This window comes from Aspergillus lentulus, assembly GCF_001445615.1.
Source record: "Aspergillus lentulus DNA, contig: Alt09, strain: IFM 54703, whole genome shotgun sequence".
Taxonomy (NCBI): Eukaryota; Fungi; Ascomycota; class Eurotiomycetes; order Eurotiales; family Aspergillaceae; genus Aspergillus; species Aspergillus lentulus.
The window spans coordinates 528,438-556,391 of NW_028322117.1; the positions used below are offsets into that span (position 1 = coordinate 528,438).

General features: G+C 49.7%; 8 protein-coding genes across 8 annotated transcripts; 4 read left to right on the forward strand and 4 right to left on the reverse strand.

Annotated features, from left to right (window-relative positions):
* Nucleotides 1–194: 194 nt before the first annotated feature.
* ALT_5026 (DUF4246 domain-containing protein) lies at nucleotides 195–2,091 on the forward strand (the record flags this gene model as incomplete). The annotated part of the gene is made up of 4 exons (XM_033558853.2): nucleotides 195–310; nucleotides 358–436; nucleotides 485–1,444; nucleotides 1,492–2,091. 4 exons carry the CDS (start codon nucleotides 195–197, stop codon nucleotides 2,089–2,091), a joined length of 1,755 nt encoding a protein of 584 aa, XP_033414744.2.
* A 3,038-nt stretch (nucleotides 2,092–5,129) lies between these two features.
* ALT_5027 (putative amidase C550.07) lies at nucleotides 5,130–7,099 on the forward strand (the record flags this gene model as incomplete). The annotated part of the gene is made up of 7 exons (XM_033558852.2): nucleotides 5,130–5,408; nucleotides 5,470–5,568; nucleotides 5,627–5,700; nucleotides 5,748–5,847; nucleotides 5,898–6,319; nucleotides 6,373–6,496; nucleotides 6,554–7,099. 7 exons carry the CDS (start codon nucleotides 5,130–5,132, stop codon nucleotides 7,097–7,099), a joined length of 1,644 nt encoding a protein of 547 aa, XP_033414743.2.
* A 252-nt stretch (nucleotides 7,100–7,351) lies between these two features.
* Nucleotides 7,352–11,146, reverse strand: chsB (chitin synthase class II; the record flags this gene model as incomplete). Its single annotated transcript, XM_033558851.2, has 5 exons — nucleotides 7,352–8,255; nucleotides 8,310–8,476; nucleotides 8,524–8,708; nucleotides 8,763–10,489; nucleotides 10,908–11,146. The coding sequence occupies 5 exons, from the start codon at nucleotides 11,144–11,146 to the stop codon at nucleotides 7,352–7,354; spliced, it is 3,222 nt and encodes a 1,073-aa protein (XP_033414742.1).
* Nucleotides 11,147–12,442: 1,296 nt separating this feature from the next.
* ALT_5029 (DUF1774 domain-containing protein) lies at nucleotides 12,443–13,482 on the reverse strand (the record flags this gene model as incomplete). The annotated part of the gene is made up of 4 exons (XM_089599845.1): nucleotides 12,443–12,648; nucleotides 12,702–13,141; nucleotides 13,206–13,403; nucleotides 13,463–13,482. 4 exons carry the CDS (start codon nucleotides 13,480–13,482, stop codon nucleotides 12,443–12,445), a joined length of 864 nt encoding a protein of 287 aa, XP_089455722.1.
* A 1,120-nt stretch (nucleotides 13,483–14,602) lies between these two features.
* Nucleotides 14,603–15,676, reverse strand: ALT_5030 (inositol monophosphatase family protein; the record flags this gene model as incomplete). Its single annotated transcript, XM_033558849.1, has 1 exon — nucleotides 14,603–15,676. The coding sequence occupies one exon, from the start codon at nucleotides 15,674–15,676 to the stop codon at nucleotides 14,603–14,605; it is 1,074 nt and encodes a 357-aa protein (XP_033414740.1).
* A 921-nt stretch (nucleotides 15,677–16,597) lies between these two features.
* On the reverse strand, nucleotides 16,598–17,897 carry lap1 (putative aminopeptidase; the record flags this gene model as incomplete). Its single annotated transcript, XM_033558848.1, has 3 exons — nucleotides 16,598–16,831; nucleotides 16,898–17,644; nucleotides 17,712–17,897. 3 exons carry the CDS (start codon nucleotides 17,895–17,897, stop codon nucleotides 16,598–16,600), a joined length of 1,167 nt encoding a protein of 388 aa, XP_033414739.1.
* Nucleotides 17,898–19,555: 1,658 nt separating this feature from the next.
* Nucleotides 19,556–20,871, forward strand: ALT_5032 (uncharacterized protein; the record flags this gene model as incomplete). The annotated part of the gene is made up of 3 exons (XM_089599846.1): nucleotides 19,556–19,967; nucleotides 20,083–20,599; nucleotides 20,649–20,871. The coding sequence occupies 3 exons, from the start codon at nucleotides 19,556–19,558 to the stop codon at nucleotides 20,869–20,871; spliced, it is 1,152 nt and encodes a 383-aa protein (XP_089455723.1).
* A 3,904-nt stretch (nucleotides 20,872–24,775) lies between these two features.
* ALT_5033 (uncharacterized protein) lies at nucleotides 24,776–25,852 on the forward strand (the record flags this gene model as incomplete). The annotated part of the gene is made up of 1 exon (XM_033558846.2): nucleotides 24,776–25,852. The coding sequence occupies one exon, from the start codon at nucleotides 24,776–24,778 to the stop codon at nucleotides 25,850–25,852; it is 1,077 nt and encodes a 358-aa protein (XP_033414737.2).
* Between the last annotated feature and the right edge of the window lie 2,102 nt (nucleotides 25,853–27,954).

The following is a 27,954-nucleotide window of genomic DNA, read 5'->3' on the forward strand; positions in this document are numbered from 1 at the left end:
GATACCTCTTGAGGGAGTATCTCGTATTTGCCAATTGGCCCTGCCTGAATTTCAAGGCAGCAGCCGGTTGCCTAAACCCGCAACGCGTCGCGGTTTCTGATACTCTCCGTATAAATATCATCACATATGATATGAACAGAGTCTTCTCGGTATTCAGGATTCTCAGGCCACTTCCTCGCATACTATTGCGCTCAATGACAATGGAGTCTGGAAACACGCGCTTCGACTTACCGGGTTACTCCATCCCCTTGAACTGGAGCCCGGGAGCTCCTGACATGTTCCCTAATGCGCTGGAGACTAGTCTCGCTGAGTGAGTCGTTTGCTGATACGATTGATTACTTTGAAGCTAAGATGCAGACGCTTGACTACCCATCGGGAGATATTGATGATGCGAGCGCTCAACTCCATCACTGACAAGCCGGACTGGGAGAAAAAGGTGCGTTTGCTTTCTTCCCTGAATGAGCATCGCTGACATTACATGAAGGTCTTTGTTGAAGAAATTACTGCCAAATGGCGCAAGGAAATTATGGACAGTGGAGAGGATATTACTCCCACCATGATGAACTGGATCATCAAAGAGGCGCAGTGGAAAGCCAAGGTCTTCCAGGACACCAAGCACGTCGTGGCATTTGATGCTGGCGTGGTCAAATCTGATACTGCCATCGGAGAAGACTTGCGCCAGATGCTAAGAGATGCTGTTCGGCCCCTGGAGGATGTACCTGAAGAGCTTAAAGACTACCATCCTGGATCAGACGACAAGGTGGTCGACCTGGTCCACCCGTCCCTTTTTCCCGTCGTCTATGGCAGGACCCGCATTCTCCACAGGAAACTGATTGGGCTCGAGGACTTTTTGAATCATGTTGGGGAGGGCAAGGTACTTGCAGTTCCTCCGGAAGAGGAAGCTACTGCTACTGTCGACCGCGACTGGGGAAGCGTCCATCGACCCTACAGCCGCAAATTCCAGTGGCTTCCCTGTGACGTGCATTTCGCTGACAATGGCGAATGTCGCATTGCATCGTATATCAATAACCTGCACCCGAAGAAGCACCAGCCGCTCTACCAAGTCATCGAAAAGATCCTGACTCAGACCATCCCGCTGTGGAACAAGACCTTGACTCTCGTGCGGGATGATTACAAGCGGATCCCCTACGACGAAGTCGAATATGACGAGCATCCCGAGCCGGAGCCGCAGCCGGCAAACGAGGAAGACGAGTATAGTGACGAGTATGGTCAACGATATGACGAATGGCAAAAGCGAGAGCCCATCCGACGCCCGGAACCGGACGAGTTTGCCCCCCGTGTACTCGAGGCCGAGGGCCAGGTTAACCTGCGTGAGGATTTTGCCCAGAATGGGTTGCAAGTAATCGTCAAGCTGGCCAACATCGAGCTGACACCGGAGAAGCCCGAGTACGAGGGTGGATCGTGGCACGTCGAGGGACAATTGGTATGTTCTTTTGCCGGGATGGCTGGACCACAAACTAACCTACATAGAATGAGCATATCTGCGCTTCAGCCATCTACTACTACGATAGCGAGAACATCACCGACAGCAGACTCGCGTTCCGGCAACGGGCGAATACAGAAGAAGTCTCATCTATCTCCTATGAGCAATCGCGACACGAATTCCTCCAGGAAATCTTCGGCTTGGATAATGAGGCGGCTTGGAATGAGGGCAATGTCACTCAGGTCATAGGCAGCGTGGACACTCGTCAAGGACGCTTGCTCACTTTCCCGAACAGCCTCCAGCACCAGGTGTCGCCGTTTGCACTGGCAGATCGGACCAAGCCAGGTCATCGCAAGATCCTCGCTTTCTTTCTCATAGACCCTCATCTTTCGATCATTTCTTCGGCGAATGTGCCGCCTCAACAGGAGGACTGGTGGAAGGAACGGCAGGAGGTTGTCGGGAAGTTGCTGAGCGAGAGACTCCCGGCTGAGTTGCAGAATATGGTCAATGAGGATCTCGAGGCTACGCCCATCACCCTGGAGGAGGCAAAACGGTACCGCAGGGAACTGATGGAGGAGCGCTCCAACAAGTCGCAGGAACAGAACCGGGACTTTGAAATGGGGGAGTTTAACTTGTGCGAGCATTAACTGCTTTCGCATTATGTCTTGATTCTCGTCGGTTACACCCTATAAGTAATAGTTGCTTAACTTGTATCTATAAATCATCTATAAATCATCTATAAATCATTTCCAGTTCTTGTATTCTATGCGCTCTTTGTAGGCCAGATGCTCTCCTTCCACACTCTAGAGTTGTGTGAACGACGCCGTTTCCCGTACAGAAACATTTGGCAGGTTTCGAGACACGGGAACTGGCAGAAATGGTTAGCCAGCTTGGTGGATGAAGGCCGCTTAAACCCTTTTGTAGGATATAAGGCGATCATGGCTATGCTCATTGCAATTGATTAGTCTTGAATAGTGAGCAGAGCTGCATGTTCTGCCGTTGACTGGACGATACTCAGGAGCAACAAGTAAAGGAGAACTAGCAGAGCTGCATGTTCCCTGCTGTGGAAGGAGTAATTTAGCATGCTAGCCCTGTTCTGAATTCAGGCCAGGTTAAGTCGCACACTATCACGAGGCCTCAGCCATGAATAGCGACACTCTCTGCACAACTCTGCAGATATCCGAGGCATAAAAAGTTACACAAGGCGCAGGCGAAGAAGGGAGTGAGAAGGTTTTGCCGCCTCTTTAGTCTTCCCCTTATTAGGATACGGCTCCTTTCTTCAATACTTCGATCTGAGCAGTGTTGAAGCAATACTTCCGAAGATGGCCTTGAGCATATCGCGGTCACAGCGCTTGATCTTGGTGATCGGGATATCATCATGTTTCTTCTTTGCTGAAATCTCAAGTATTTGTCCTCTGCACAGATTAATGAACCCTGGGATGTGAAGCTAATACCAGCAGTTGGCTTGTACACCCACTCGCTAGCTCTGGTGGCAGATGCCTTTCATTATGTACGCTTTGCTTTATCTTCCTGGTGATATCTGCTGAATGGTCCAGTTGACTGACCTGATTGGGTTCGTTGTCGCCTTGTCGGCTTTGAAGGTGGGATGATGATCTTGAGTCGGAGCATAGAGGGTACTGACACAGCAAACAAAGCTTTCTGAGATCGACGATCCACCAAAGATTCTGGCCTTCGGGTGGCAGCGAGCACCACTATTGGGGGCTTTCTTCAACGGAGCTCTTCTCATTGCGCTGGGAATAAGCATTCTATTGCAGGCTGTGGAGCGATTTATATCATTGCATAGTTCGTACCCGCCTTCAACGCGCAGGCGACTTACTGATATTTAACAGGAATTGAGAATCCCAGACTCATGTTCATTGTTGGATGCGTTGGCTTGGGTCTCAATATAATCAGTACTATTATTCTTCACGGTAGGCTTACCTTTCTGGATGTGCAGCCTCATTGCTAATGTCAAGGCATTAGAAGACAGTTCCCATGCTCATCGACACGCGTTGGATGCTTCAACAGACTCGTCCATAAGAACCGAGGTCGAGGCAGGGATGCCCAAGGTGTGCCCTCGTTGTCACAATCCACACTTGTCGGGTTTTGCATGAGCTCAGCTAAACGTTTGATGCAGGCCAATATAGGGCTTCCACCGAAGAGGACGAAATCCAGTTGCCGTGATGTTGGAATGCTAGGAGTTCTGCTCCATGTTATCGGAGATGCAGTGAACAATCTCGGCGTTATGATTGCTGCATTGGTAATCTGGTTCTCAAAATTTGAAGGACGACATTACGCTGATCCGGGAGCGAGTTTATGGATCGCCTTAATAATCATACTATCCTCTCTTCCGCTCCGTATGCTGTTCTCCATCTGTGGAGTGTTACATGGTGCTGACGCTTTCAGTGCGGAAAACCGGGTCCATCCTCTTGGGATGTACTCCCTCTGGCGTAGATCTCAATGACTTAAGAAGTGATCTGGAAAAAGTAAGCGACGTTGTATTACTCTGATGTCATCTCAGCTCTCACAGTAACTTGGATAGATTCAGGGAGTGCTTTCAATCCATGAAATCAATGTGTGGCATATCAGCCAGCACAAGTCCTTGGCCGTCATTGGTGTGCTCGTCACCGATCAACATGTACCAGAATTTACCAAGCTGATCAGCATGGTCAACGAGTGTTGCCAGAAATATGGCATTCAATCGGTTGCTCTTCGGCTGATGCTGCGTTCGCAGGAATTGTCACTGGCAGTGGTAGACCGAATTTGAGGAGCGAAGAAGGTAATAGAATGTCATGTTGGGCATAGAATGAATAGGCTCAGGGGATGCTTGTAAGACTAAATCATGTCAGGCATGAGATGGACTGTGGGAAGTTCTTTGTCACCTGACGCCCACGTTGCTTCTGTAACAACAAACTGCTTAGTTGCCATTACTCTCCTCACAACCCTCTTCCGTCTGATCATCCCATTCGTACCATCGTCAATGTTCCAGTAATCCGATCATATTGATCCGAGCTTGGATCTTCGTTCTCCACCTTCTCCGCATGTCTGGCGGAATGATTCCGCCATGCAACTGAGATGCTCGTCTCTGGCCCGGTAGATATGTCAATCTGCACGATTCTCAGCCTAGCAGCTGCCTGAAGGAGGACAGAGTCGTTGCAATTGCTTTCATTGGTTCTTCGTTTGGCCCAGAACGGCCAAGTCTATTTTATAACCATACCTGTGGTGGATGGAAAGGGCAACTGATAGGCTCTGGGTGGCCGAAGACCTCATGACCACACGCGGATATGCTTGAAAAGAAGGACCAATGGTACGAATCCCATGAGGGGGAAAGCTTGATGGTTCTCCCGAATCAACAGCCGATCGGCAGATACGAGCTTCTCCAGTCTCCACCATGGCGTATCTCCAACAATATCTATGGACTATGGCTTATCTCCCTCGGAGGCGCGGGGAACGATAATGTCTCCTGATTGGAATATGCGACCACATTCCGATTCCGAGATGCAAGGAGTTGTAGCCTGAACGAGTTCTAGATATCTGCTAGGGACTGTGTTCAGGGGACTGATACACGGCAGCGCCTTCAAAGAGCGGTATAAGATATGCTCCTCGTCCTCCATGATCTATCTTCAACTTCTTGCTTGTTCGTCTAAAGGGTCCATTGTCGTCATATCCATCGGCTATATACAACATGTCGGTACAGAATTGGGAGATTCGAGCACGCCGAGCTAAAGATGTACTTCTGAACTCTGTTCCCAAGCAATGGATCCTTCCCGCCCACAGACTGCCTCCGGCGCACCAGAAAAATGTCGAGGACTTTCCTCGAAAGAGCGGCGTCCTCAGTGACAGAGAAATCTCTATTACCGAGATGTCTGCTACCGCGCTTGTAGCAGGTATGGGAGCGGGCCTACTGAGTGCCGAGGAAGTAGTCATTGCGTTTCTCAAACGAGCTGTCTTGGGTCACCAGTTGGTATGCTGCGCAACCAGAAGTGACGTTTTGAATCTGCATCTGGATTTGCTGACAGTGATAGTTCAACTTTGCTACAGAGTTCATGGCGGAGAGAGCCATTTCTAGGGCTAAAGAGCTTGACGAACACTTTAAGCGTACTGGAAAGCTTGTTGGGCCCTTGGTAGGTTGGCCTATCATGGCAAAAGCAGCAAACTGCCCTAACGGCGAGTCAACTGTAGCATGGCGTCCCCTTCAGCGTCAAGGAGCATATCGAGATCAAAGGTCGAACCTGCAACGCAGGCTTTGTGGCATGGTACGATTCTGGTACAATTACCCAAGCCGCCAGCTGACAGCACCCAGGGTCGATAACATTGCAAACGAAGACGCATTGCTTGTCCAGTATCTTGAGAAAGCAGGCGCCGTTTTTCATGTGCGAACGAACCAGCCGCAGTCATTGATGGTAAGAAGCCTCTGTCTACTTGCAAGGACCACATTCTCAGCCCATCCTAGCATCTCTGCTGCGACAACAATCTCACCGGTCCCACAAGGAATCCCTACAACCGCACCCTTTCACCCGGCGGCTCCTCAGGCGGCGAGGGCGCCTCAATGGGTTTCAAGTGTGCTGCTCTCGGTGTCGGTACCGACATTGGCGGATCCATCCGAGCCCCTGCCGGCTTCTGCGGTGCATATGGGTTCCGTCCCACCGCTCTCCGAATTCCTGCGACAGGAATCAAAGTCCCCGGCCCAGGACAGGAGTCCATCCACGGCACCGCCGGACCTCTGGCAAGCCAAAGTGTCGAAGATCTAGATCTCTTCCAACGAGCCGTCATCGACCAGGAGCCATGGGAGACAGAAACATCCCTAGTTCCGTTACCCTGGAGGCGCGTAAAAGCCACAAAAAACATGACGGTTGGCATCATGTGGGATGATGGGTATTTCCCTATGCCCTTTCCACCCTTAGACAAGCGTACTGACGCACACACAGATGTGTCCGCCCCCATCCCCCCGTCACTCGAGCCCTGCACCACGCCAAAGAAAAGCTCCTCGCAGCCGGCCTAAAAGTCGTAGACTGGGAACCCTACCGCCACGACCACGGCTGGGAGATTATCGTGCGTCCCTCCTCATTCTCCACTCATGACCTTGCCTCTGCCAACTAACAAGCCAAGTCATCCCTCTACTTCCCCGACGCCGCCAACAGCCAACGCACCATCCTCTCCCAAAGCGGCGAGCCCATCCTCGCCTTAACAGAATGGGCATTCGCCTACAGCCGCGGCTCCCCGCTCACCATCCCGGAGAACTGGGCTTTGAACTGCCAGCGCGACGCCTACCGCGACGCGTACCACGCCCTCATGAAATCCCGCGCGGTAGACTTCATCCTCTGCCCCGTGTACGTCGGCGCCGCGGCGGTGATGGGCGAAGCGCAGTACTGGAATTACACTGCTATCTGGAATATCCTCGACTACCCCGGTGTTGTTTTCCCGAGCGGGCTGATCGTTGATCCGGCGTTGGATCTGGTGGACGGTGGGTATCGCCCGCGGAGCGAGGTTGATGCGCGTGAGTGGGCGAAGTATCGTCCTGAGCGATACGAGGGGGCGCCGATTGGGTTGCAGCTTGTAGGCCAGCGTTTCAAGGATGAGGAGACCCTGGCGGCGGCGGGTCTTGTTTCAGATATCGTGCAGGGAAAAGGAGAGGATATCAAACCTAGGCTTTGAACCTTGCTTCTAGGCATTGCACTTAGTGAAGAGATCGCTACACAAGAAAGATCGAAGCATCCATACATCCTGTCATTATATCCATTCAATCGTCAGATACGTACATACATGAAAATCAAGTGATGAGCCGGAAGACTCAAATATCAACCGGTATCGCGCGAGGCAAACTCCAACATAAAGAAAAACATAGAAACCCATATCTCATAGCGTAGAGTGCTGCATCACCTTTTGAAATACAGCCACCAGACGTCATTACTTCCTCCAGAACATAGCCTTTCCTGCCGTCCTCTTGATGGTCCAACCAGCCTCCGTCACCTTATCCTTGAAGCTAGTCCCACCACCATACCGCGCCGTCGATCTATTCGTCACATAACTCGAAGTAGCAGCGTTGGAATTCGCAATATTGCCTGCATCAAACTTGGTCTTGCCCTCAACGATCTTCTGGACCACCAACAAGATTGCGTAAGTCGTCGACCCGACGGCACGGATGAACGCCAACACAGCCACGGACCACAAAATGATGCCCAGATAGACATTAGTTCCACCCGCGTCGACGCCATAGATCTCGGAAACGGACATGGCGAGGATGACATTGGCAACCATCCAGATGGACACCATGTATGTACGCACGGCGCGGTAATAGTCTTCTTGCTGCTGGTTCTCGGACACCGGGGGTGGAGGGACTTCGAGACGATCACGGAGGTTGCGCAGGGCGGCGTCGTAGCCACTGTCAATATCAAGCTGTTCCGAGGGCATCTCCACCTCGACGGTCGTTCCGTTAATGATACGTGCTGCGCCCAGGTCGGTGTTGATGCTGTTGTCTCCCTTGGTACCCCAAGTCACATCGTGCGTGTTACAGAACGCATAGACCTGCAGAGTGCAAATGTAGCTTGGCAACAGCGCGAAGTATTGCGCCGAAGAGGTGAACATATGCCATGGATCCAAATATAGGAACGAAGAATAGAAGTAGAGACCGACAGTGGAGAGCAGGGATACCACAATATTGATGAAGAGCGAATCACTGACAGCAAGCTCTTTCTTGCCCACCCCAGCCTTCGCCATCAGCTCTAGAACGACAAGATACAGAGTGCAGAATGCAGTGTAGACCATGATTATACTATAGACAATGATGCCCGACAAGTAAAGCTTCTTTGCTCTTTGGGGATGTTAGTAACACGCTTTTCCATTGCTGGATAGTCGGGGCACTCACCCCTGTGGTCGATTACCCATCGAAATGATGAATTGCAAGCACATGACCAAGACGCAGGCGTACCGCAGAACAATGAAGATGTATTTTCCCATGTGGTGTCCGAATGGGTCAATTTTCTCGTCTGATAGAGATCCTGCAATGAAAAAGAAAGCCAGGTAGAAGTTCGCCTGCGGATGGTCAGCGCCTGTTCAGTAAGTGGAAGTAAATTACATACCAATCCAAAATAAGTAAAGAGCAGGTTCAAAAATTGATAGAACGCCTCGATCTGAAGAAGGATCTTCCGTGGAACAGAGTGGTCGGTCTTCCAAAGTTGTTTAACATTGACGAGGGAATATACCGCAGCAAAGAAAGCACCGTTCAGCCAACGTCTTCGCTGGGAAATAAACTCCGGTATGGTGTCTAATGAGGCCATGGGTTAGCTTCAATTTGACCTTGTTCAAATGCAGCACTCACCTGGAACGTCAGTTTCACCGACAGCGCTTTTGACAAATTTCAGAACCCATCTCTCTTCCCTCTTGGCTACCAATTCCCAGCACAGGATACGATCTTCTGCCAGGTACATATTCGCCGTGAAGACATCAGCATCCTTGCCGTGCAGTGTTTCGCCCTTGAAATACTGATTAAGCGGTCCGTTGCCATCGGCATCGTTTTGTAGAGCAAAGAAACGATATGCACTGAGAGCACCGGGAAGCACAGTGATGTATCCAAAAACCGATTCCAAGGGTTTGTCCAAGATGTTGGACATTTTATACTCAAAGTTCTGACTTGCGACAAGCGGATTCAACAAGCCCATCATGTTCTTGCCCTTACCGGCCTTGATCTCACCAGCTGCTCCGGCAACATTCGAGTCTTGGTCAAACGCCTTCCACAGATGGTATAACGCAGTGGGCTCGGGTTTGGTTCCAACGTCCAGAAGGATGCAAATGTTCGGTTGAAGAGCGCGCCCAAACGCATTGAAGAACCAGCGGTGTGAGTTCAACTTTTTCTGGTTGTGTTCTTTGAGGCAGAAGATCACTTGACAGGGCATGATACCCTTCTCTGCTCCCTTGAACTTCAAATCTGAGTCGAGCGATACCTGAGTCGTGTATTCGTACACATGGGCCGTGACCTGCTTCTGGTTGACAATATTCTTCGCGATACCTTCTTGGTAGACTCCCAATGCTGCCAGTGCGTTGAGAGTCCTAGGATGCACCTTCTTGCGACCGTCTGCAATGATACAAACCACAATCTTCTTCCACCCGTCTTTACCCCATGTTCTCGATTTGGATCTTGAGCAAAAGTGGCTGATGTTTCGCATAATACCATGCATGGTGCGGGTGAAGTGAGTTTCATCCTCATTGTACATAGTCACACAGATGAATAACTCGGTTTCGCGCATGGTACTTCCAATCTGTTGGCGTAGTTTATAGCCTCTCTGAGTGAAGTCATCTGGATCGCAAGTAACGGCTGTATAGCGCATGTGCGTGAACTCGCGGTCGTCCCGACGAGGTAAGAAACTGTGCAAAATCGTAGGAATTTTACATTCCAGGATCAGTTCACCGTTGATCAGCTGGACTTCCTTCTTAGACATCTGGGCCTCTCGAACTCCTCGACGACTTTGCTTTTCTGGAGCTGGACCATAGTGCATGTTGGGGTCAACGTCGGCGGCATCGTCTTCATCGAGGTTGATCTTCGCCATCTCGTCCTTTTCATCTGTGATTATGGTCGATTCGCTCATGAACGATCGGATGCTTCCACCGTGCTCATGTCGGTTGATCGTCCTTCCTCCTCCTCCAAACGGATCTTCAGGATCATTGCCATCTCCGATATCAATGCTTGTGTCTTGCCCGGTTGCTGCTCCAGGGCCAGCAAACAATGGAGCTGGTGGCAAGGGACGTCTAGGGCTCCCGCCGTATCTGGAACTGGGTGTACCAGGCCTTGGACTGCCATTTAAATCTGCGCGTTCGTACTGCGAGCCGGCGACAGACGGTGGAGCAGGCGGTCTTGTCCAGTCCGCCGCGCGCGCTGGAGACCAGGGTCTGAGTGGAGAAGCAGGACGCGATGAGTACTGCGGCACGTCGACCGCGGAAACGGCTGGTGGAGGGATCGATGGCACATTTCCCAGACTCGAGGCAGGCCGCGATGGAGATTCTTCAGCATGATAACCGTAGAATCTATCGTATCCTCCGTTGGCATTTCCGCTATATGGCACATATTGCACGTTAGCTCTAGGCCTTCTCGGTGAAATTATTTTAGGGAGGGTCGGGTCAATCATAGCGATGGCGCTCAAGTTCGAGCCGCTCGAGGTAGACTGCTTGTATCAAACATGTGCAGTCATTGAGCGTACACGACTCGTAACGCGTAAGGGGAAGCAAATGAGGAAAAGAAGGGCAGAAAACAATAGGACATGCAATTTCCTCAAGAGAGAGAAAACAGAATCCCAGTTTCAGTCAAACAAAGGCGCTCGACACTTAGTCCAAACAAGGGATACGAAGCAGGAAACAACCTGACGAAGGGCAACAGACAGATACCGATAATTATCTTCGGCATGCGGGGAGGTCATGACACATTCCGGGGAGACAAGATCTGTAGCAAAAGAAAATCCTGGATATTACTTACGATCCATTGTCAGCGTACTCAATCCCATACTGATGACCCGCACCCCTTTCCACATCGACATTTAGATCGTCGTCCACGTCAGTGCTATTGGGTAACAGGCGCATGGTGACCCCCTGATGACGGGGTGACGAATCGTGATCTGCGAGGAAGGATGCTGTCTCTCCATAATTGCCATATGTTGGCGGCTCTTCCTCGTAGTTTGGCGCGGGTGGATACATTCGCGATGAGTTGGAGCTCATGGTAGACGGGATGGGATGACTGCTGGTTTACACCTTCATGTCACTTTGCGATGAGACCGACACTCGTAGCTTTCTTCGCTAGGGAAGCGAGAGACCGAGACAATCTCAGCCTCACAGCGGTAACAGAATGAGTTCGTCAAAGGGATCGACACGTCGTGTCCTGGTTAGAAGGTGAAGAAATCGTCAGTTTACTTGATCGACGGGATGGATGATGGGATTTAAGCACTGGAATGTAACTCACTGCAGAAAGAGGTTATGAGGCCGGCTATACCTCGTCGTAAACAATGCGGTTTCGGTAGCTATAGAATGTAACCAAGTTGAAAAGCTCGTAACAAGACAAAGACCTATTGTTTGAGGGATTGACTAGTATGCTTGAGAAACTGATAGCTTCCAATACCATAGAAAATGTCACTCAGAGTAAGAACAAAATATGGATTCCAAACCAGAGCACAGGCACACTGACTCTTTTTCTTTCAGACCTAAGCGCTAAGGACGGCATCACATTGACTGTCCCAAGGGATTGTGAGATCGTGGACAGCATCTCTGTTGCGTATGGATTGTCTCCAGGGCAACCGGGCGGGCTGGAGCTGACAACCGGCGGGGCGACGCAAATCCCGTTCATTGTACCTTGCATGTTCCGAGATATTGATTAGGAGGGAGGCGATGATTAGAATCAGTTATTTTACATTGAGGACAACAAGGAAAGTTTGCTGGATTCTCATAAACAATTTCTAATGATCATATCCTTCGCAAAGGTAGGATGATGCCCAAGCTACTGACCCGATTTTATAGTTCGTAGCTGCGTGGTGACGTACCCGCAACCATTATTTATAACCCACTTTGGCGGGGCCAACAGATCAGTCAACTCAGCATAAATTGAAGCTAGACTAGATGAGCCGAAGGATGGAGAGATAGACTAGACATAAGATAAAAACTTCGAGATCCGTGGACGCATTTGTCAAAAGCGCCCCACCAGTACTAAGGTATGCAATCTCGTAGGACGAAACGCAGCAGACATATAATTCAAGCAGATGTTCAATAAGCATTAGGCAGACAGCTGGGTTATTGTCGGACTTTTTGACTAAAGGGGTAATAGACTGGAAGGTAGAGGAACAAATAGAGAGGAGAGAGAACATGAAACACTCGTGGGACATCGTGAATATCAATCATTAGCAGGTAAGGCTGACGTGACTATCTGCGAAATAACAATCCAATCTGTCAAATCCGATAACTCACTATTGGGCTCAATTGTACAAATGGAGTCCTGTAGAGGCTAGCAGCGACAGCCTTCCTCCTTTAAGGATTGGCAGCACTGTTGAGCAGAGGCTCTCTCTCGCGGTCAGTAGGCTCAGGCTCCGTGATTCTACGGAATAGCGAGTCGCGACCGGAGTACTTGGTGCTAGACAGGTAAATCGACTCGACGAGGAAGACAGCGAAGATGACAAAGGCAAAGATCCATTGCAGCGCAATGACCTTGATTGCCAGTTGCTTGACGGCCAAAGCTGCAAAGAGTCAGCTTTCTGTATCTCTCCCATACAAGGTAGGCCAGACTTACCAAGAGTCAAGAAAGTCAGACAGTAGCCCAAGAGGTCATCCTGGGTCGCCATGATGTGGGTCGAGCCGAAGGCGAAAATCAACCAGATGAAGATATTGGCGGCAATACGCGCGGGGAAACTATTGCTGCCGACTGCGACGGCTCCATTCCAGAAAAGTGCCATCAGCGTCCAGGCGTAGGGGCCTGCGATTGCCGATAGATGTACGAACGTCGGCAGGGCCCGATGACGCCAGTAGGCAGCATGCTGGTTGAGGTAGTTTGCGGCCAGCATGATTTCTGAGGCCCAGAAGTGGCCGCGAGTCCATAAAAGGATCCAGGCGAGGGTAAAGAGGTTGTTCAAGATGAAATGAGATCCAACATTGGCAGCTGCGTTGGCGATGGCGCCATCATTTGAGAACAGATGGTAAACATAGCTGAGCTGGGTGAGGAGCAGAAGAACCCTTGACAGTGGAGTGCAGTTAGTATGTAGAGTATGACAAAGTTGCCTGCTCCAGGGAAGCATACCAGTAAATCTCAGTAATCGTGGTGTTTAAACTGAAGGGAGTGATGTAAACGTGTCCCTGCTTGAAGATTTTACGACCATGCTTGACATCATCTGGAGAGTGCAAAGTGTAGTAGACGCCAAATATGACGACGAGCAGCCATGTTAGAGGAACAAGGACACGATACGTCGACAACGCATAACGGCCGTGGGATTCGCGCCTGGCGAACGGATTGTCTACACCATTAGTATATGAACGAGCTGACAATATTGACCTGACCGTGTGATGATATGGACCATGACGATGATGTTGAGGATGACGGTGACACTTACAAATAGCCATAGTGCCTGCTTCAGGTGAGAGAGGACAGACTATACACACACAAGGATACTCTTATTCGAAGTTGAATTCAGGAGAGAAATGCAAGAGGGAGAAGATACTTATAATTATGATTCAGCCTACGGGAGCGAAGTGCAGGGAGACGAGTACCCCCGCATCATGAGGTCTCCTGACAGTCTTGAGTGGCCAACGAGATGCTTCCGGGACAGCCAACAAGGTTGATCCTCCCTCGCCATGAACTTTCTTGATTTCTTATGACGACGACCAGATGTGCTTAAACAACCCAGGTTTAATTTACTAGAGTTACGAAGAGACATATCTTGACGATACTGAATCCCTTCTTTTTCAGATTTCAAGTTCCTCTAACTTTCTATTTTCCAACAAGAAAATATCGATGAAAAAGTGGTGATGAGTGACGCAAGCTGAAACGGATGACATCACTCGTACTCCTCAGCGCAGGGTCACTTTTCTTGCAGTTAACTACTGGAGAGGTAAGATACTGCCAGGTTATTGACATAATACCCAGACGTCCGTTTTCAGTTTATAAATTTTTCTGTGCTAGTAATAACCCTTACATATTCCAAGTTCTCTAGGACAGTCATAGTCTTTCTACTTGTAGCCGATCCCTGGTAGACCTTCTGTCAATTCTGTTAATCAGGCCCCACAGACGGTCGATCAGAGCACGGGCGCTGTACGGGGCATGTCATACGATGCCTAGATAGAGTGTAGGCAGCGCGTAGGTACAATTCGCTTTTAGCCTTGAACACTAGTAATTGAGTCGCTACTAACTGCCGCAAAGCCATCTGAATATATTTCAGTAACCAAGAGCAACGCTGTCTTTGAAAACAGCTCCTTCTGGTCCGAAGAATGATGATGCATTGGACAAATTCTAAATAGTGCATTGCCATATCTGATGCAAACCTTTGGTTGCAATGACCCTCTAACGCTGAATAATGGTAATATTGATAATATTGGTAACCGCTGTGAGCCTGCACAGCGAGAGCAGAATCTCGTTATGACGGTAACCCAAACCAAAACGTAGTCAAATAAAATGCAAAACATTCTGTCCGAATGGCTCGATCACTTAGTCTGTTCCTGCATGACCTCCTTTACGGCTTCAACGATCCGTCCATGAATGGAAGGAGGAGCAACGATCATCCCGTAGCATCCAGCTAGGGTTCGGCCCAAGCTGCAGTCGACAGGACTTCCTGCAAGGTCAGTGACCTTAACGCCGACTTCCTCGGCAATCAACATGCCGCCTGCATGATCCCAGATCTTAGACCGATAAGATGCCTTACGGGGGATCTTGATCAAAGCGTTGCAGCCTCCTACCGCGATGGCTATATAGCGCAACTGCGTGGCCCAGAGATCAGTGCTGTACGGCCACGGAGCCCCCAGTTTCGATGCCACTCGAGCATGCAAGGAAGTATTAGATGATGTGGCTGACCCACAGTCCACGAAGTCGAGGTCATTCGGGTCTGTAATCTGTGGCCTCTGAGGGATACTCTCAGCAGCGAGCAGACCTCCGCGTCCCATCTTCCGTATCCAGGCACCTTGACCAGCAACTGCAAAGACTTGAGACCCGTAGCCATCCCGGTCCACAACATCCTCTCGAAGACGTCCCGTAGCAAGATTGAGGTTCGGGCAACCCAACACACCGACCTTCTGGCATCCATTCTCCACCAGGGCCAGGCACACCGCATACTGCTGGCCCTGCATGAAAGTCGCAGTGCCATCTACAGGATCCAGAACCCAGGCACGACTCTCCAGGCTACATTTGCCACGGGCTCCAAGATCAATCAAGTCAAGCATTTCTTCCTTGGATTTGGGAGCGTAGAGCAGGGCTTCACTGTCCTTGTCATCGAGATGAGTAGTAGAGGCGAGTTCCCACGCGCGCTCAAGAAGTTCTGGATCTGCACGGAGAGCCTTTGAATCCTCCTCACCCACAAATTCGTCTTCGGGAAATGCTTTGTGGATAGCGCCAATGATAAGTGCTTGAGCAGCAAAGTCGGCGATGGTCACAGGCGTGGAATCACTCTTGTCAACAGATCCTTTGTCGACAGCCTCGAGCAATCTCTTCGTCAATAGTGCAGCCCGTTGCACCGTGAGGCATGCAAGTTGTAGTTCCTTGGAATAAGGACTACTGGGATCCATTATGCACAATCCAGACAAGCCGAGCTTGTCGCCCAGTTCGGAATTCTACCTGAAGCAAATATGCAAGTCGCCGATGATGATGACAAAAAATGATATCAATGTCGAGAGAGAAAATGAAGATAAATATGGTCCTCTTGCACAATTGAGTTTCCAAGAGGGAAACAAAGGAGTTTCAAAGTGAAAGTTGTCTCTGTTTCTCCTATGTGGTTCGACTTCGCCTAAGTCAGGAAGGTGATCAAGGATGGAAAGATCTAGACCAACTGGAAGGGGCGAAGCAGGACAGTCAATTGGAGTTTCAAGAGCTTCACTTGTCTCTGGCAATTAAGACAGAATATCACCAGAGATTTCTCAGAAAGTAGCACTAGGAGCTGTAGACAATTGCTTGGCAATTGCAATGGACGTGATCTTGATACTAGGCGGGTGGCTCGATGACCTCATAAATGAATTAAATATTCATTCGATGCTCAGTGGGCGATTGGACTGTTCCATAGCAGTGGAACGGACAATCAATCGAGAATGACGTTCTATCCTGAAAATTCACGGCAAGAGAAAAACTACAGAAACTTGTGACTGGACCTTTTTGACTCACCGCTGTCTTCTAAGTCAATCATACTTGGCGATCAAGGTCCCATCGATGATTATCCGCTATTGTCACGTGATAGTCAAATATACAGTTCTATTCGCATTCCGGTAATTCGTGAAAGATGAGAAACAAGTTAACGCAGTGTCATCGTGTGTATAGATATGCCATGAGACTTGTATGATGGTATAATCAGTTTGCGGGTGACCAGCCTACAGGAAGTACCGCATGAATGGCAAGTTGTCCCAATCAAACCAGGTCCCAAACCTTCGAACGCCTTGTGATCCAAGTAAAACAAGCATTTTCCAATCATTCCTTTCATCTGGATAGTATTAGAGGAACTAGAACGGCGCAAATGCCAATTCGAAAGCAAAGCCGAGAGTCAACTTGGCATGCTCCAACATATGATCGAAGCTCAGATACTTGATCTGGTCGTCGGTAGTATGTATCTTCTTATTGGTATTTTCCATCTCTGCTTCAGTCGCCATAGCCGCGGGATAACCGTACTTACTGGCCGAGGTGTGGTCGGAGCAGGCATATCCGCACTTCGTCTCCAGGTAACCCACAGAACAGTACTAATGCAGCGCGTCAGTTTCATTCGTCGAATAAACCGCTTTCCGTGTGGGACAACTGAGGCTTACCGCTGTAACAACGTCCTTGAGAAACTGTGTGAGGCCCTGGTCGACATAATCGACCATAATTCCTACAGCTTCCTCGACACCCGCGTTCAGAGCTCCCTGGATGTAGCCAGTCATGTCTTGCTGGAGCATGGCCTTGATTTCCCGCCTATCCCGCTTGTAACGGGAGAAGATTGCCTGGGAGCCCAGCATTCCGCCTTCTTCTGCAGAGTACCAGTGGAACTCCACAGTATTGGATGCATTACCCTTGGCAATGGCGTCTGACTGCAGCAGACCGCGCAACGCTTCGAGAATGGTGACAGTTCCACTCCCATCATCATCAGCACCGGGAGCAGCCAGGATTGACGGGAGAAATAGATTGATGCTGTCCTGATGGGCGCCCAGCACCACAGTCTTGTTTGTTCGGCCAGGGATTCGGGCAATAATGCTGAACTGACCCCAAGGATGAGAGAATCGCTCAACAGTTGCACCATACTCAGTGGCTCCCGACTCAGAGACGACTCTCTGGACTTGGTCGTACAGCCAGGTTGCTGATTGGATTCCCGTCTGAGATTTGTAATAGCGAGTATGAAACGATGTGAATCGTTCCAGGTTGGCCTTCATGTTTTGTTTCGATAGATCCTTGTTAAGCGCAACCACTTCTTCTGCATACTGCATCTTTGGCGGATATTTGACATAGCTGGCGCTGTGGAGAGTCGGGTAAAATCCGGTGTTGTGCTCTTCTGTGATATCGATAAAATTCACGCCGTCCTTGATGCAATCATGCAGTTAGTCCCCCGTGGAGTTGGAGATTCAAGGTTTGGGGGGAGTATGTTACCAATTTCAATGCCCATTTCTCTTCTTCAGTCACCCATCGAGTTCGATAAGGGGCCAATTCGATCAAGTACTTCTCCTGGTCATGATGGATGCGAGGGTTGTTTAAGAATGCTTCTTGAGAAATGACTGCAGCTACAGCCCCTGTGAAAGCTGTTGCGCTCAGCGCAATAGCTGCGAGGACTTTCATAGTAAATCAATGGGATTTATCCCCTGCAGTTCATAAAACAAGACGGATAACAATGTAGAAGATATAATTGATGTTTGGTGAGCCTCGCAGTCGACCGGTGTAATGCCAGCTTTTGGTCAGGCAGGAGAAAGAAGGATGTTTGAATGATGTGTGCTGAGGACCTCTCCAAGTCAAAAGGGACTGCAGTGCAAGGTCCAGCTCCTTTGTCTCAAAATAGACGGAGAATACGTGATGATTGGGTGGATAATAATGGACTGGTTATCGTGAGCAACTGGCCAAGTCCAGGCAGACTCCGTTGCGTCAGAGATGAGCGCTGGCGGCTGGCTTAAATAATAAACGATAGAGCAGTTTCAGGGCCGAGGTTGGTAGCTTAGCCGCTGCAGTGGACTAAATTAGATTTAATATTTCCAGAACTCTGCTGAAGTCGACCTAGGTGGCTAGTTATTATTGTAAGACTATTCTAACCTAAATCATCAACTCCTCAGATTCCTAAGAGGTAGCAAACTACCTTAGTAAGGTAGCAACGAGCAACAAGCAAGTTCGGTTCCGTGAGGGGATGGTTTGACCTCTCCCGTCAGTCCCGTGCCTTGTATAATATCTGTCCCTTGATCCAGGGCTCTTTTGCCCTCTCTCTATTTGTGGGTCTTGACTGATATTGACATCTGGGGTGATCGCTCATTGTGCTGTGTCAAATTACCATAAAATCATTATCTTCCAGGGAGTATATTGCTTCAAGTTCTCAATCATGCTGCCTTCGTGACTCATTGGAGAATGTGACCGTGTCAGTCATGATCTCCACTCTGTTCGCAGATCAACGTGCCTCAGGCGACAAGGCTGACAAACTTCCCCGCATGGATATGAGCCCTGGGCGCCTGGCCCGCTTTGACGAGGGGATCCAGGTCGACTTCGGGATATGTTACTCATAGCACGATTGTCCAGGTGGCTCGGCCACTAAATTATCAACGATAACAGTCAGTAAGATAGCGATATGTCATAGTAGACATACTGAAATAGCAAGGAAACTACTAAGCCTTCGAGCATAGCATCGTTTGAACCGGGATATTTAGCTATGCTCAGAATATATTACGATATTGAAATTCAGCTCGGGCCGCTCCAGCTTATCTTCGAAGCAGAACATGACCCATTACTCGCCATGGTTCTGAATCAGACTGGCATGACTCGGTTCGTATTCGAATTAACATCATCGACGAGATGATGATGTAGAGAGGTACCTTGCAGCCGGCGTCACAGATCGCATATGCTGGAAGCGGTAATCAGGGCTAGGGCAAGTTTGGCCAAGCACCAATCATGGGCGTTTCTATAAACCCGTGCCCCATCGTGAGTCAACCCGAGGCCTTTTTCTATGACGGGAAAAGTTTGTACCACTCCTCTTTCGGTAAGGACCCGCGATCTTCGGCTTCGGACGCGACAACTGGTTATCTGCTTTCAAGTTTCTTATCGCTCTTCATCCCCATCCCCGCTCCATACGTACTTCCTCATTCCTACTTGACTCTCGTCCTCTCTCCTCAGTTGATCCCGAGGTCGTTCATTGAGCAGACTCAAAGCGTTCTATACTTTCTGTCCCTGACCGGTGTCTTGCCACTCTCAATAGGCTCCGTCCATCCGAACTTATCGCTAGCCCGCTCGCGTCAACCAGAATGGCCATCCATCCATCACTGCCATCCCAGGCCAACTCACAGGGACGCCTGACACCGCAGCAGACTCGAGCAATCTCAGCTTGGTCGGAGCAGGCGGCTGCCTCCCTGCGGAATTTGACTCTGTCTGAGTCGGTATCGGCGAGCGACAGAAATGTTGAATGCATTTCGACGCGTGATTCCCCTCTGCGGGGCTCCTCGGTTCCTCTATCTATTCCTCTAGACGACCCAGTCCCTGCGGTGCATACGGGAGCCGTACCCAAAGTCAAGGTTGTGACTCGTGAGTCCGAGACGCAACCGGTTGCCTCGGTTTCATTCAGACGTCGAGAACCTATTCGTCGCGATAGTCTGAAGAGACGGGAAGCGCTCCTCAAAGGAAAGGACGGGAGTCGGCGCAGACAACGTTGGGAGAACGGTATGTCTTGACTTATGACGTTGATGCCATGATCTTCGAGGCATCCGTTTTCCCCAAAGGGTGCGACGCGTCGCCCCTCATTTTGCATCATTGCTGATTGAACTTTCTCTCAAAGATCGTCTCTTGCATAACCCTTGGGTTGATCCTCCTGCGTCCAGTGACTGGGCGGTACAGCCGACATACCCGCGACATGATCCCATGCCTTACTATCTGGCACCTCTCTGGGACGTGAAATATGCTCACCTCGACCGGACGTCTTCTAAGCAGACTCCCAAAGGTACGAGGCATGAGAAGCATCGCGTTCCCAAGGAACTTCGCAGGAGATTGAAGCATGCACGTGCTGCTCGTGGGATGCTCCAGGATTTGGAAGAGGATATTAGACAGTTTATCCAGACGTGGAGCGAGAAGCAGCTGATGCTGCGGAAAGAAGGCTTGGAAGATGCACCATCGTCGTCTGAGGACGAATCTGAGGATGAAGTCGTCTTTGTGGGGCGCAATGGACAGATGCATGACTCGCCTGAGCACAAGACAAGGTTGCGAGAACTGCGCGCGACTTTAAGCCAACATAATGAGCGAGATGGTGAGAAGATGGTGTTCGAGAGCCTGGTTGATGACAGGGCCGCTGGCTTTGGGTGAGTTTCGAGTGCCATCTTCCGCTGGGTCTATACTTACCTTCGTCAGTCGCTGGCTCGTTCATTCCATTGCGAGTTACTACGGCCTGCATACATGGTCTATTACGGTGGGAGAACCTGCCCGCCGAGAGGCCTATGTTGGGTTCCATATGCCGGCGCCAGGTAGTCGACCTGGGCTCACGACTCAGGTGTCTATTCCATCAAATTCTCATCAAGGGGCTATGATGAAGCCTGGTGACGACCTTCCGAAGCCACTCTGGGCTCAGATCTGAGCGTAGGTGATTTTTCTTTCATGTCTATAAGGTTCGTTATATGGTTTAGATGGGTTAGTTTAGAGGCTTGGTAAACGCTGCCTTTGACACTCATATACAAACTTCGGTGAGTCCGATGTAAGGTAGAATGTCTGTGTAAGACACACGGTCCTCCGGACAGGTCAGCCGTGCATGATACCATGATACACGTTCCACGATGTTATCAATCATAGAATCAGTAAACTGATTGAACATAGCCTGACGCTTATCATCGCGGGAAGCAGACGGGAATACTTCCCTCGACTGCTCTCTGGGCCCTCTGGATGATACGTATATTGATACTGGTCGCCTACCACACCCTCACCACAATCCTGTTTGCCTTGACAAAGAAGCACGCAGAATATTCCCTGGCTTAAGGAATGTGAGTGGCTACAATGTGCGCCTGCTTACCGGAATCATGCTCGACGCAAGCAACGTCATCTCCCTGTCCCTTCAGCTTGACCGTCTTTCCAAAACTCAAGTCCGTGCGACGTATTGCTGCTGTCATTTTTAACTGTCATAGACTAGGAGACTTTCTGCACACGCTCCGCCGTGCAAGGCATCCCTTTCTTAACATTCGAAGTCCCATTTAGTCTTTCGCTTACAGACTTGGGACTAGAAAATGCAGTGGCAGACCTCTCCTGTCTGCACTGACTAGGCAGCGTTCAATCAAGTTCACAGGGCCAGATAGTTCCTGTAACTGCAGACAGCGAGCAACCGGTAGATCAACACTATAATCATGGACACCCCTTGCTGTACGATCTCTGATGCAAGCTCATGCCTGACTGACGTACTGTTCACCGTACGAACAAGTTATGGATTGCAAGTTGTAAGTAGACAGATTAACATGGCGATACCTTCAGAAACACTCGTGCCTACCTTACCGCCATCCATGGCATAAACCATCGAGTAATCCTAATTGATGATGGCATATTTACATGACTCTGCATGACTCAATAACTCTATTGGCGTCGATCAGATCGACGGGACTATTCCTTGCTCCAAGTCCACGGTAGGTTTGATGACCTGATGAATGCCTAGAGAGGTACTAGTGTGGGGGATTTGTGTTTTCTCTCTTGCTTCCTTTTCTCTTCGGTTTCATCCTGAATGGCATCATTGCCATGGCATGCGGTCATGGTGCATCTTTTTGCGTTTTATGGGTCATCGAATGCCGCGAGGGCGGCTGTCTGTGTGTCGAGCAGCTTATAGAGTGGATCTGGGATGTACCTTATCCTTTCCAGGGATATCTTGCGGGATTATTTCATCGAATTGAACTGAGTTGGCATGGGACGAGTCCCGTGTAACGATTGTATACCTTATCCACCAGGAAGGCTTTACCAGAAACAGAAAACAGTTGCAAGGGTTCGTGGATCTGGACTCCAACCTGACCCTTCGTTAATATACGAGTATTCAGCTTGAAATCCGCCATTAGCCGCCAAACGAGATGGCACGATATGATGTAGATAGACAGCATGTATGTACTTTGGATGTTGACCAAGTTCCCACCGTACTTCGGCGCACCGGCATTCTGTACCGTTGCATAAGCCACAAAGACTGCCAGGTGGCAGTGGGATGGCTCAAGGACCGATCTAAGGATGCATAGATGCCTTGGGAAATGATAATGCATCGTACGCATACAGTCAATGGACCATTATTGGCACAACTTCTTGTATCTTAGTCGGGCTTATTATCATGATGATCCATCCCCTAGAGTAATTGTTTCTGCTAGCCAATTGATATTGCCCCTGAAAGAACCCAAGGCAAGATCACTCGGATAGTGTCTTTGCAGACTCCATCAATAGTGGAGATCAGCGCCCGCACTCCGCAGTTCGCTCCGCTAATGAGTGGTGCTCCGTGCTCGAGGCTGAGGGATGATACAGAAGTTACAAGTAACAAATTCATGCACTCTATTTAGGCTGCTGACTCATGAACCGTACCTTCTACGAGGAGAAATACCGCTATCAGAGTTATGAGCGATCAGTTGTAACTCTAGGAGTTTCCAAGATCACGATCTGATGAGCCCTTCCAGTTGACATTTTCTTTCAGGGTTTCAGAAGACTTGGTCCGTGTTCTGAAGAACGAGAGCGTTGACCGTCGTACTCTCATACTCTAATTTCGGTCCGATCCGAAGCGCCCCCAGTCGGTTCCATGGTAAAGAAGAGCCTTAGTGTCCTGGCACCATGATCGTTAGGACGCGCTACTAATTAGAAATCCATCGATGAAGATGAAGAGAAGTTAAAGAGAAGTGACGAAGGTAGAGATTATCACTGAGCATGTGACATGGCGCTCAAACACAGTGGTAAAGATTCTCTCCCAATCAAATAAACCTTACCACGTTGTACCAGGATTCAAATCAGGCAACTCTCCGAGGCGTGGGATGTAGTATCGGTTCCGAGTTGGCCCGCTTCCATCCTCCTGGTCCACGCGCTGCTTGGCCGGCCGGAGAATATCGTATTTGCACTGGTTTGCAAGGTATCAGGGCACTTGACAACGGCCTTTATCGGCTTAATCTTCGGGTTTCATCTTCCTATTGGGAGAGGGTCCAGCGTCTGCTGGTCAGCCTGAGCGCTCACACCCCTTTCATGGTCGCTTCCAGAACGAAACGGTCGCAGTCACTGAAAGTAAGGCGCGAATGAAAGCTGAGAGGATGTTCGAAGCCTCCTCCCTCGGATGTAGAGGCCGTATTCAATGTCAGGCTGCTTCTAGCGGTGATGTCGTTAATTTCTTGGGCTGATGATGCTGTTATTAGGCACTCACAGTAAGACATAGCTGTAGATAGCCCCGTCGCAATAACCTTCAACTTCATTGACCAAATAAACCTAAATAACCCTAAAAGGAGCATCGATCGAGGCTGTACTCTGAAGTATCAGATGGCTGAGCATTGAGCGTCGCATAAATAGATTAGATTTAGGCCCCCATACTGTCGTGGGGTTGACGAACGAATGAAATATTCCAAGTCTGGTTTTTTCTCTTCCGAAGTAATCACCCGCGACAGGAGATCACAGGAATATCCCAAATGGGACCAAATTATGAACGCCTCGAAGCCGAGCCATAACATTGACCGGACTGGATTGACGTGGCTCCTTTCTTCTCCATAACCCTCCATCATTGTTGTTCATTCCTTGATGCGTTCCTCTCATTCTCCCTCGTTGCCGTCCAACACAACCTGGCACCACGACTATTACCTAGATACCGCCAAAACAATCCTGCGCCACGCTGGATTATCCTGATCTATTCTTCTGATCTTGGATTATTCAATCCCTAGAAATTACTATTACCAGCTAGTGCTTTCTCCTTCTTCCTCGTCAGCCAATACTGCCAGTTACTGTCCTTGTTCGGGCTGCTGACCTGCCTCCCTTCCCAAGACTCCTGGCGTCATCTGCTATCTACCGCTCCCTCGGGCCTCCCTTCACATTCCCCTAAGCCCCTCCATCCCTCGGGATCGTGCCCTATAACATACTCTCTAAGCCCTTTAGACGCGCAAAAGGCTTTGCATCTGAACACCCCATCGTATGACTGAAGTATCCTTACTTTTCGTCTGGTTCCAGCTGCTGAGATTTTCTTGCCTCGCCTCATCTCACCTCATGAGCACATCCGACTGGATGCTGTGTCATACACGAAAACCTGGGCTGGGCGATTGTTCCATAAGAAGTGAAAGGATATTGTGATCTGATTTGCATAACAATTATTTATATATATTCTATCCCTACCTACTTTGTACCATCGTCTTTTTATTTATTTTATTTTTTGGGTTATTATTATCTGGTACCTTTGATACCTGCCAGTTTTATACGGAGGCCCGTGAACAAGAGCACTTCGCTTGCCGGGACTGACATTACAGAACCCCGACGCATCTTTTTTTCGCACTATCGCATTCAAAGACATCATGGAATCTTACAGTGCATCATCGTGTCAAGATCGTTGTGCCCGAACAGGGGGCAGCTCTAGTTCGACCGACAGCGAAGCCTCGGATCGGTCGAAAAGCACGGCCCCTACGGTCTACAGCTATCGGCCCACATCTAAGCGACGTCCAGAAACGGATCGCTTCACCATGGACCCTAGGGATTCCACATCAACGTATGCATCCACGATACCATCGACCGACGAGTTACCGGAAGACCCGCAATATGAGGTTATCGACCGAAAGCCGGAGATCTATGCTACTGACGCGATCCCTTCCAATCCAACCACCTTTGCAGAGCTATTCCCCTCATCCCGACGGCTGCTGATTCGGCACGATGATTCGACACTAGATGGTAATATGAATCTACGGGTTGACACTCTAGTGCCTCAAAGGGGCGGCTATCAACAAGATGTAATCCTTTTTCATCTCCGCATGTATGACTTGTTCTCGAGAAAGTTCTCATTTCGGCGCTACTGTCGGGAGTCTGGTCGTGAGATCTGTCGCTCAGAAAGGAGGCCCAGATCGTCCAGTATCGACAAGAGGCCCATTCTTCGGCGCTCCTGGAGCAGTGTGTTGGCAAGCTTGCGGCCTGGGTCGAGTGGAAATGGATCGATAGCTGGCGCCGAACATAAGCGCCACGACTCGGGATATCACTCGATCAAACAGGAAGATGCGAATTTGGATGATGCAACAGCAGATGCCAAGGAGTGTCCCAGTCGCCCTGTCGCTCTCGCAGATACAACGGTGTTAGAGTTTTCTAATTATGCGCATGTAGAGGTCAAGAGGCGAGGCGCAGGGATACGCAAGCGGTACGAGTTTGAGTATTGGTCCACGAAATACCAATGGAAGAAAGAGTGCAGGAAAGAAGGGGATTTGCGGGAAGTGTCCTACCACCTCATCGACACGCGGACGTCCAAGACGATCGCTCACATTGTGCCCGAGATCCTCACGCCAGTGGAAGCTGTCGAGGAGGAGAGCAAGGGTGGTTGGGTTCCCCCGTCCTCAATGTGGATTAGCGATTCATCGGTGTACGAGAAAATGCATGAGGTTGCCGAGTAAGCTGGGGCCCCCTCTCCCTCTCAAGGACAAGAACAAGTTCCGCCTCACATGAACACGATACTGATCGTCTTGCAGTGTGATCGTAGCCACAGGATTGATTGTTCTAGTTGATGACTGTATCCGACAGCGATGGCACTCGAAACATCATACGGACCCCAGTCATCCGGCTAAATCCTCTTTCACAAAAAGCATTGAGTTGATGGGGCCTATGCGACTTATTGAAGAAGTGTTTCACCGGCGGGGATCCGCCTGATTCCAATGGATGTGATGACGACGCGCGAAGGAAGTTGGGTCAACTCGTCGCCACGGTGGTCTGACTCGTGCGTTAGCGAGCACTGCTATCGTGATGTCGATGTGCAGTGGCGCGAACCCAACTCCCAGAATTTTCACAACATTGATGAATCTGGATAATGATGCCTGATTACCGGCCATTTTCAGGCTGGATCCCGTGCATGTCCGCGTATCTGGTTCGCTGGCGACGAGGATCCCAGCTAGACTTGCTTGCTAGTTATTGTTGTCGTTGTCCCTCGAATGTGTAACAGGAACTCTGCGGCCACTAGTTATCGCTTCATTGACACTTGTCGGTCGACTCTGGGGCGGATGACCTCCTCTCATTTCTTTTTTTGGAAGTATGATTAACGTGTATATGATTGCATGGTTAATTTTGGGATAGCGCTTCCAGAATCTGTCTGGAGTGTGATAGGGAAATGATGGGTGCATTAAAGATCTTCGATTATTTCGTGTTGAAACAAGTCATTAGCAACGTACAGGAACCATGGTTCATGGTAGCCGACGGCCTCACTAGCGAGTAGCGACCCCCTGGTGGGCCAGTCCAGCGCTTAAGATCAAGACGAAGCGCGAATGATTTGCTTAGAATGAGTGGAAATGAGGAGCCAGACGAAAAAGGGGGAGGTAAGGCAAGAGGAAGGAAATCCTGGGTTTGATATTCCGAAAGCTCACCATCTTCTTCTTACTACCTACCTCCCCTTACAATATAAGGTACCTTGGCCTGGTAAGGTACTTACTTCTACGGAAGGCTGGAATGATTGGACCAGACTTCATCCCGCAACTCAAAGGAAGTCTTTTTCCCCCCCTTCATTTCTATTCCTTTTCCCATTTGTCCGTTCTTTCCTTGTCTTTATTGGCGAAAATGCTCGAGATAACAGCCGAGAGCTCTTCCAGCTATGGCCATATACCAATTAAGCTTGTCCTGCGGGCGATGCGGGGCAGATCGAGGCTCGTCAATGTCCCTTTTTATTCCATCGAATCAAACGGCTTGATGGGCCTTCAATGAGCTCGTGTGGAAGCGATTCAACTTTCCCCGGTGCTATGATAGATGATGGCATATAGCGTCTGATGCAGGTGATCTATAACTCTGTGGTCCGCGATACTTTTCCGTCCACATCGCTTCGTCCCTAGCTATCGCTGTCATTTATTGTTGTTCTGTAGATGACGGCGATGAACAACATGAAGACGCACGTATGTATGCCCAACATAGTGCCAGAAGAAAGCAACGAATCATGATGGCCCCTTTTCGGCAGACGGTTTGGGTCAACTTTGAGCCTAATAGACGTCTCTCTTCGCTGGCAAAGCTGTGCTCCATGCAAAAGGTTTGCTTTAACCGCACGAGCTGGCTGTTTCATCTGGTGTTGCCTGTTTGGGTTGGGGTTCCTGCCGGGATATCTCCAACACCCTTGTCTTCTTCTGCTTGCTGTCGCTTCTTACCTGTCTCCAACCCTTTGCCCCCATGGCATCTGTTCATGCAGAGCGGCCTGGTTTTTTGACCATTCGTTTTCCAGGGCTGACAGGAACGATGTGTTTCTAAAAGTCCTCGGTCCAGATTCATAACTGAATCATTGATGAGCTGGCATTGTGGTCTCTGGGCCCGCTTTCAATCTTTACAGGGGCCTTACTGGCTGGTGTGAGCAAATCCTGACTTCAATTCGTCGCTTCTGCTCCTATGGGGCCCCTCTCCGCTTTTGGGCAACTAGACCACACCCCTCCACTATGTGGACATTCCAGAAGGAGGGGCTTCCGCCTTTCTTGTCCTTGGAGAAGCGTCCATGAGGCGTCTAGAATCTTCATACCCGATAAGAAGCAAT